Source organism: Pristiophorus japonicus, chromosome 4, assembly GCF_044704955.1.
Source record: "Pristiophorus japonicus isolate sPriJap1 chromosome 4, sPriJap1.hap1, whole genome shotgun sequence".
Lineage (NCBI taxonomy): Eukaryota > Metazoa > Chordata > Chondrichthyes > Pristiophoridae > Pristiophorus > Pristiophorus japonicus.
Genome location: NC_091980.1, coordinates 315381399 through 315391026, shown reverse-complemented (window position 1 = coordinate 315391026; position 9628 = coordinate 315381399). Strand labels below are relative to the sequence as shown.

Sequence of the window (9628 nt, the reverse complement as noted above, 5' to 3'; positions counted from 1 at the left end):
AGAGATAGAGAGTAAGGCGAGAGAGAGAGAGAAGGCGAGAGGAGAGAGAGAAGGCGAGAGAGAGAGAGAAGGCGAGAGAGAGAGAGAAGGCGAGAGAGAGAGAGAAGGCGAGAGAGAGAGAGAAGGCGAGAGAGAGAGAAGGCGAGAGAGAGAGAGAAGGCGAGAGAGAGAGAGAAGGCGAGAGAGAGAGAGAAGGCGAGAGAGAGAGAAGGCGAGAGAGAGAGAGAAGGCGAGAGAGAGAGAGAAGGCGAGAGAGAGAGAGAAGGCGAGAGAGAGAGAGAAGGCGAGAGAGAGAGAAGGCGAGAGAGAGAGAGAAGGCGAGAGAGAGAGAGAAGGCGAGAGAGAGAGAAGGCGAGAGAGAGAGAGAAGGCGAGAGAGAGAGAGAAGGCGAGAGAGAGAGAGAAGGCGAGAGAGAGAGAGAAGGCGAGAGAGAGAGAGAAGGCGAGAGAGAGAGAGAAGGCGAGAGAGAGAGAGAAGGCGAGAGAGAGAGAGAAGGCGAGAGAGAGAGAGAAGGCGAGAGAGAGAGAGAAGGCGAGAGAGAGAGAGAAGGCGAGAGAGAGAGAGAAGGCGAGAGAGAGAGAGAAGGCGAGAGAGAGAGAGAAGGCGAGAGAGAGAGAGAAGGCGAGAGAGAGAGAGAAGGCGAGAGAGAGAGAGAAGGCGAGAGAGAGAGAGAAGGCGAGAGAGAGAGAGAGAAGGCGAGAGAGAGAGAGAAGGCGAGAGAGAGAGAGAAGGCGAGAGAGAGAGAGAAGGCGAGAGAGAGAGAGAAGGCGAGAGAGAGAGAGAAGGCGAGAGAGAGAGAGAAGGCGAGAGAGAGAGAGAAGGCGAGAGAGAGAGAGAAGGCGAGAGAGAGAGAGAAGGGCGAGAGAGAGAGAGAAGGCGAGAGAGAGAGAGAGGGCGAGAGAGAGAGAGAGAGCGAGAGAGAGAGAGAGGGCGAGAGAGAGAGAGAGGGCGAGAGAGAGAGAGAGGGCGAGAGAGAGAGAGAGGGCGAGAGAGAGAGAGAGGGCGAGAGAGAGAGAGAGGGCGAGAGAGAGAGAGAGGGCGAGAGAGAGAGAGAGGGCGAGAGAGAGAGAGGAAGGCGAGAGAGAGAGAGAAGGCGAGAGAGAGAGAGAAGGCGAGAGAGAGAGAGAAGGCGAGAGAGAGAGAGAAGGCGAGAGAGAGAGAGAAGGCGGAAAGAGAGAGAGAAGGGCGAGAGAGAGAGAAGAGGCGAGAGAGAGAGAGAAGGCGAGAGAGAAGGAGAGAGAAGGCGAGAGAGAGAGAGAGAGAGAGAGAGAGAGAGAGAGAAAAAGGTGAAAGCAAGAGAGAGGGATAAGGTGATAGCAAGAGAGGAGAGAGAGAGGAAAAGTGAGAGAGAAAAAGTGAGAGCGAGTGTCAGCAGCAGGGGATGGAGGGAGTGAGGAGAAAGACAGAGAGGGAGGGAGCCACACACTGACAGGGATACAGAGTGGGTCGCTGAGGGACCACCCAGACCTCAGTTAAACATTTACAGAGTAAAGCTCATTACCTTCTGCATCTTCCTCCTCCTCTTCCTCGCTCGACTCACTGACCAGCACCGTGATCTCCGTGTTGGTCACGGGTGCCCACTCGAAGTACACCCCAAACCCGATGTCGTAGGTGTCGGTGGCGAAGTCCCAGCAGACGCAGGAGCCCTCGGGGTGGGTGGGGACCCGCACGGTTACCACATTCCCCCGGTTCACCTTCAGCACTCCCGCCTTCTCCCGCCGCATCTTCTCTTTGAACTCCGTCATCTCGGTGGAAATCCAGGTGGATGCAGCGTCAATTACGGGAACGACTGAAAGGCAAAGGGGAAAGGCAGAGCTAGTCACACTCAACAACAACGTATTTATATTGCACCTTTAACGTAGTAAAACGTACAAAGGCACTTCAAAGGAGCGTAATAAAATAAAATTTGACACCGAGCCATAGATATATTAGGGTAGGTGACCAAAACTTTGTAGGTTTTAAGGAGTGTCAAAGAAGGAAAGAGTGGTAGAGGCGGAGAGGTTTAGGGAGGGAGTTCCAGAGCTTGAGGCCCAGGCAGCTGAAGGCACGGCCACCACTGGTGGGGCGAGTAAAATTGGGGATGCTCAAGAAGCCAGAATTAAAGGAACGCAAAGATCTCGGGGGGTTGTAGAGCTGGAGCAGATTACAGAGATAAGGAGGGGCAGAGAGTGAGAGAGGGGGAGGGAGGGGCAGAGAGTGAGAGAGGGAGGGAGAGACAGAGAGCGAGGGAAGGGGAGAGACAGAGAGTGAGGGAAGGGGAGTGACAGTGAGTGAGGGGGGAGGGAGGGACAGTGAGCGAGGGAGAGACAGTGAGTGAGGAAGGGGAGAGGGAGGGAGTGACAGTTAGCGAGGGAGGGGGCGACAGTGAGCAGGGGGGGGGGGGGGGGGGAAAGAGTAGAAGAGACAGTGAGTCTGCTGACTGGAATCCACAACACACATACTGATGTGTCTCATACCCTCTTTTATCCCAGCTTTCAAGAGGTAGGCAGAGACGGCTGGGTGCCCTTGTACAGAACTGGCCAGGTATCGCAGCAACAAGCAATGCGTAGGGTTTTGGGAGCTCAGACAGGGTACACTTAGGAGAGGGCCAGGTGATTAATCCAGTCCACAGCAACATGAGGGGTTAGTCCCTGGGGAATGGGAAGCTTTCCTATTTTGATGATCCAATGTCAGCGTAAAACACTCCCAGGGCAGGTACAGGGGGTTAGATACAGAGTAAAGCTCCCTCTACACTGTCCCATCAAACACTCCCAGCGCAGGTACAGCATGGGGGTTAGATACAGAGTAAAGCTCCCTCTACACTGTCCCATCAAACACTCCCAGCGCAGGTATGGGGGTTAGATACAGAGTAAAGCTCCCTCTACACTGTCACATCAAACACTCCCAGAGCAGTTACGGGGGTTAGATACAGAGTAAAGCTCCCTCTACACTGTCCCATCAAATACTCCCAGGGCAGGTACAGGGGGTTAGATACAGAGTAAAGCTCTCTCTACACTGTCACATCAAACACTCCCAGCGCAGGTATGGGGGTTAGATACAGAGTAAAGCTCCCTCTACACTGTCACATCAAACACTCCCAGGGCAGGTACAGCACGGGGTTAGATACAGAGTAAAGCTCCCTCTACACTGCCCCATCAAACAGTCCCAGGGCAGGTACGGGGGTTAGATACAGAGTAAAACTCCCTCTACAATCTCCCATCTCCGACTATCACTGCACTCACCTCTCCCAGGACCCTCGGACGGATCGGCCGGTAGCTTTTCTGGGCCCCCGTGGTCAGACTGAATTATTACCGAATCGCTGCTGACTTTGCGAACCCGATATGCAGCAAGTGTCGTAGCAGCCGCCTCGCACAGTTTGCTGTTCTGAACATCCTGAAGGACAAAGAGTAAAGATCCAGTGAATGTGCACGTTACTTCCAGTGAGCACCATTGCAAACCAGCTCTACAATGCCCAGGAATCAGCCCATTTCACTAAATCCTCTCGAGGGGCTTGAAAACGCGAGCAGCCACAATAATCCAGTGTCAGCCGTGACTCAGTGGGCAGTGCTCCCGCCTCGGAGTCTTAAGGCTGTGGGTTCAAGTCCCACTCCAGTGCAGTGCTGAGGGAGCGCTGCACTGTCGGAGGTGCCATCTTCCGGATAAGACGTTAAACCCAGGCCACGTCTGCTCTCTCGGGTGAATGTAAAAGATCTCATGGCACTATTTCGAAGAAGAGCAGGAGAGTTCTCCCCGGTGTCCTGGACAATATTTATCCCTCAAATCAACATTAAAAAAAACAGATTATCTGGCCATTATCACATTGCTGTTTGTGGAAGCTTGCTGTGTGCAAATTGGCTGCCACGTTTCCCACATTACGACAGTGACCACACTCCAAAAGTAACCCCCATTGGCTGTAGAGCACTTTGAGACGTCCGGTGGCCGTGAACGGCGCTATAGAAATCCAAGTCTTTCTTTTTTCTGGGACCTAAAAATAAGTCACGAGGTGGAATTTAGTGGATTTAATACCAGTAAAATAAATATAGTAATGACGAAAATAACAGGATTTAAAAGATGAATCTGCAGGACCCGACGGTTTTCAGCCTCAGAGTTTAGAAACATCTGGTGAGGAAATTGCAGATGTGTTGGTTATAATATTCCAAATGTTGGAATTATGCCTTTGAATTGGAAAATTGTAAATCAGTTATTGAAGAACGGAAGGGAGTGAGAAACCAGGTAAATACAAACCCGTCAGTTTAACATTAGATGTAGGGAAGTTACTGGAATCTATCAGAAACAGAGTGACTGAGCACTTGGGACAGATACGAGATGAAGGGTAGGTCATGTCTAACTAGTTGAATATTTTGAGGTCACTCGCAGCGTGCATAGGAGTGTGTCTATGGATGTTGTCTGTATGGACTGCCAGAAGGCATTTGATAAGGTTCTTCACAAGAGATTATTAGCAAAAATAGGAGCATGGAATTGGATGCAAGCTTGTGACATGGGCTGGTAATTGACTGGGCTGTAGGAGACAGTGAGTAGGTACAACGGGAAGGTTATTTGATTGGCGGGATCTGTACTGGAGCCTCTGCTTTTCACTATGGCCCAGAAATTCCGATCGGCTGCATCCCGTGGGCGATTGAGGGAAAAAAATTTAAAAGATGCGCACCTACCTGTTCCTGCTGTGCCCACGCGAATGCCCGGTCCTGAGGCTTTCCCTGACTGCGCGTCGCAGAGCGTGCACGTCGGGACGTGCACAGGGCTGGAGCTGCAGTCACATGGCTTTGGACAGCCAATCCAGGTAAAGTATGTTCTCATTCATAATAATGGGAACGCTGTAAGTTGGAGTTCCCATTATGAAGAAGAACCCCTCCAAAACACACAAAACTCTAATAACACCGCATATTTTTATTAATTTAAATTAAAGTTATTTATGTATTATAAAAACTATATATTTTTCCGATTTTTAAAAAAGTTTTTAAAATTATGGTTTAAAATAAACTTACTATAGTGGGGAGGCTTTTTAAACGATAACATTTTGTTTTTTAAATTTTATTTTCTAATGTTTTTGTGTATTTTAAAACTCTTATGCCTGTAACAGTAGGCTATGCGCCTGCTTTTACCAGGCACAAGTTTTCAGGACAGCCGTTGGGCAAGATATGGGTAAATACCTCAGTCTTGCCCTTGCGAGTGTCCTGGCTGTCGAGATGCGTTGGATCTGTCAAACCAGAGCTTGACAGATCAGAAAAGCTGGTTTTCAGCGCATGCACATTGTGCTCTGAAAACCAGCTTTTGCAATGCCTTCCCAGATCCGTACACACTCTGTACGGACCCAGGGAGGCTGGGATTTCTGAGCCTGTATTTATCAATGAGATGGATGAAAGAATAGAGAGTTGTATATCCAGGTTTGCAGATGACAGCAAGTTGGGAGGCACAGCAGCTTGTGTAGACAGGAGCAGGAAGTTCCAAAGGGGCGTGGACAGACTAAGAAAGTGGGCAAAAGTATGGTCGGTGGAGTTCAATGTGGGGAAGTGTGAAGTTATGAACTTTGGATCGGAGAAAGACAAATTGGAATATTTTCTTCAGGGAGAGACTGGGAGCTGTGGAAGAGCAAAGGGATTTGGGTATCCAGCACATCAATCACTAAAAGCTAGTGCACAGGTACAAAAGGCAATCAAGGCTGTTGGAATTCTAAAGTGAGCAGGTTCCGCTTCAGTTGTACAGGCCTTGATCTGACTCCATCTGCGTTCAGTTCTGGGCATTGCACCGCAAGAAGGAAATCTTGGCCTCGGAGGGGCTGCAGCGCAGGCTCACCAGAATGATGCCGGGGTTTAAAGGGTTAAATAATGAGTTTATGCACAGGTTGTGTAGACTCGGCTTGTATTCCTCCGAGGTTAGAATATTGAGGGGTGATCCAACGATAAAGGGATTTGTTAGGATAGATAGACAGAAACTATTTCCTCTGTGGAGACTCCAAACCAGAGGGCATCATAAAATTAGAGCTAGGCCATTTAGGGGTGATGCACTTCTTCACACAACGGGCAGTGGGAATCTGGAATTCTCCCCCCTAAAAGGCTGCAGATGCTGGGGATCAATTGAAGGTGCTCTGGAAATGCAAGTCTGTCTTTCTTTGAAGTGTAGTCATTGCTGTAATGTAGGAAATCGGTGTCGTATTTGAGCCGGAGATGAGCTTCCAGTCACATATTCGCGGCATCACTAAAACCACCTATTTCCATCTCCATAACATCGCCCGTCTCCGCCCCTGCCTCAGCTCATCTGCTGCTGAAACCCTCCTCCATGCCTTTGTTACTTCCAGATTTGACTATTCCACCGCACTCCTGGCTGGCCTCACATCTTCCACTCTCCGTAAACTTGAGGTGATCCAAAACTCTGCTGCCCGTGTCCTAACTCGCTCCAAGTCCTGCTCACCCTTCACCCCTGTGCTCGCTGATCTACATTGGTTCCCGGTTAAGCAACGCCTCGATTTTAAGATTTTTATCCTTGTTTTTAAATCCCTCCATGGCCTCGCCCCTCACTATCTCTGTAACCTACAACTCTCCAAGATCTCTGCGCTCCTCCAATTCTGCCCTCCTGAGCATTCCCGATTTTCAGCACTCCACCATGGACGGCCGTGCCTTCAACTGCCTGGGCCCGAAGCTCTGGAATTCCCTCCCTAGACACCTCCGCCACTCTCTTTCCTCCTTTAAGACGCTCCTTAAAGCCTGCTTCTTTGATTAAGTCCGCCCTAAAATATCCTTATGTGGCTTGGTGTCAAATCTTAATCAATAATGCTCTTGTGAAGAGCCTTGGGAAGTGGTATTATGTTAAAGGCGCTATATAAATACAAGTAGTAATTGTTGAAACATGGCACCCAATCTGCACACAGCAAGCTGCCACAAACAGTAATGAGGTAAATGACCAGATAATCTATTTGTTAGTTGAGGGCTAAATATTGGCTCGGACACCGGGGAGAACTCCCCTGCTCTTCTCCAAAATAGTGAACATGGGATCTTTTACACCCACCCGAGAGGGCAGACGGAGCCTTGGTTTAACGTCTCATTCAAAAGACGGCACCTTTGACAGTGCAGGGGTGACTGGTGTGCAACGGCCACCACACGTTAAAAAATCCACGCACAGACATTTTCCACCCTTCAGGATGTAGTTCAGGACATTAGGTCCTTCATTCACCTGTGAACTCATCCTTTTTTGGCGTGGAAGCAAGTCATCCTCGTTTCGAGGGACTGCCTATGATGATGATGACTGCCCCAGTACTGTACCAGGAACGTCAGTCTGGATTATGTGCTCAAATCTCTGGAGTGGGGCTCGAATTCACAATCTTGTGCCAGTGCCTCAGGAGAGAAGGGGGGGGGGGGGGGGGCAATACCTGGTTGTGTTGTATACTTTTTAAATTAAGAATCGGACAGAGCATAAGGGTGCAGCAGGAAGTAGTCACATGGAATTTAGCTGCACACCTGCTGTGGTTGCTCATTACCCAGCGCAGCTGCCTGGTCCATTGGAATTCCGGAACTTTCCCCGGGATTGCCTTCCGTTTCCGCCGTCACCGGTCTTGCACTCTGTGGTCTCCCAAGAGAAAAAAACATTCTCAGTCAAAAAATAAAGTGCAAGCGTAACAGTTGCTGCATCCCTCCCCGAGGCATGAATCCACCGTGTCCCACCAGGCCCCGGTCTCGCTCCACCAGGCATTGCCTGGCCTCGCCCCGCTGGACACTGCATGGCCTCCCACCAGGCCCCGGTCTCGCTCCACCAGGCACTGCCTGGCCTCGCCCCGCTGGACACTGCATGGCCTCCCACCAGGCCCCGGTCTCGCTCCACGAGGCACTGCCTGGCCTCGCCCCGCTGGACACTGCATGGCCTCCCACCAGGCCCCGGTCTCGCTCCACGAGGCACTGCCTGGCCTCGCCCTGCTGGACACTGCCTGGCCTCCCACCAGGTCCCAGTCTTGCCCCACCAGGCACTGCCTGGCCTTGCCCCGCTGGACACTGCCTGGCCTCCCACCAGGTCCCAGTCTTGCCCCACCAGGCACTGCCTGGCCTCCCACCAGGCCCCAGTCTCGCCCCACCAGACACCCATTGACCTTCCCGCCAGGCCCTGGTCTTGCCCCACCAGACAATGCCTGGCCTCCCAGCAGGCCCCGGTCTTGCCCCACCAGACACCCATTGACCTTCCCGCCAGGCCCCGGTCTTGCCCCGCCAGACACCCATTGACCTTCCCACCAGGCCCCGGTCTCGCCCCACCAGACACCCATTGACCCTTCCCAGCAGGCCCCGGTCTTGCCCCACCAGACACCCATTGACCTTCCCGCCAGGCCCCGGTCTTGCCCCGCCAGACACCCATTGACCTTCCCACCAGGCCCCGGTCTCGCCCCACCAGACACCCATTGACCCTTCCCACCAGGCCCCAGTCTCGCCCCACCAGACACCCATTGACCTTCCCGCCAGGCCCCGGTCTTGCCCCACCAGACACCCATTGATCTTCCCGCCAGGCCCTGGTCTTGCCCCACCAGACACCCATTGACCTTCCCGCCAGGCCCCAGTCTTGCCCCACCAGACACTGCCTGGTCTCCCACCAGGCTCCGGTCTCGCCCCGCCAGATGATGTCATCCAGAAATAATGTACAGCTCTGAATGGCCAGGGAATAAAGGTGTGGAGCGACGACACACAGATCGGGTAACCTTGCAAGGATCCAACCCACGCTGTGCTTGGTCAGACGATCTCAACAGTACGACCCACTGGGAAGTGGGTCCTGAGCTCGACCCGGAATGGTACAGCTGGCCTCAGTTTGGGAAGAAGACAATAGCCCATTTACTCCTGCTGACAAGCAGGCCTGTAAAACAACTGCTTGCATTTTTACAGCGCCTTGAACGTAGTAAAACATCCCAAGGCGCTCCACAGGAGCGATTATCAGACAAAGATTGGCACTGATCCAAAGAAGGACAGGTTGGTCAATGAGGTAGGTTCTATGGAGAGTTTTGGAAGAGTTTAAGGTGTGTGGAAAGTGGAATTCGACTAGCAGAGAATTGGAATAGTCGGGTCTGGAGGTAACAACGACATGGATGAGGGTTTCAGCAGGAGATGAGCATAGGCAGGGGCGGAGACGGGCGACGTTAGAGATGGAAGTAGGCAGCCTTGGCGATGGAGTGGATGTGGGATCAGCAGCTCAGCTCAGGTTCAAATAGGACGCCAAGGTTGTGAACGGTCTGGTTCAGCCTCAGACAGCGGGCAGGGAGAGGGATGGAGTCATTGACTCGAGAACGGATTTGTGGCAGGGACCGAAGACTGTCTTCGGTCTTCCCAGAATTTAATTTAAGGAGAATACGGCTCATCCGGGCCCAATGTCAGAGGAGGACAGAATCAAGCTCGTCTGTGATGCCTGCAACAGTGGGGTAAGTCGATGACACCCAATGCCTCAGCTTACACAGAGAACGGTCAAGGGATTGAAAATGCTAGAGAACCTGTGGAACTGGAACAATGGGCGTGGAGTGGAAACTGAAGGAAAGCGACTTGCATCGAGTCACTTCACCCAGCGCTGCTAAATATAATTTTTTTAAAAACAAGAGACCTGCCGGCTGTTGGGAGTTGCACAATTCTGGTAATTGCAATATCATAACCCCCCCCAGTGACTCCTCCCAAAG

General features: G+C 51.9%; 1 protein-coding gene across 1 annotated transcript in view; it reads right to left on the bottom strand.

The window, feature by feature from the left end:
- Positions 1–9628, bottom strand: part of tmed8 (transmembrane p24 trafficking protein 8) — a 31316-nt gene that overhangs the window by 3314 nt on the left and 18374 nt on the right. Inside the window, exons 3-5 of the mRNA XM_070877609.1 lie at positions 7449–7557; positions 3222–3372; positions 1502–1789 (exon numbers count right to left, since the gene is read on the bottom strand). Coding sequence (XP_070733710.1) covers positions 1502–1789; positions 3222–3372; positions 7449–7557 — 548 coding nt within the window. The remainder of the gene's footprint in view (positions 1–1501; positions 1790–3221; positions 3373–7448; positions 7558–9628) is intronic.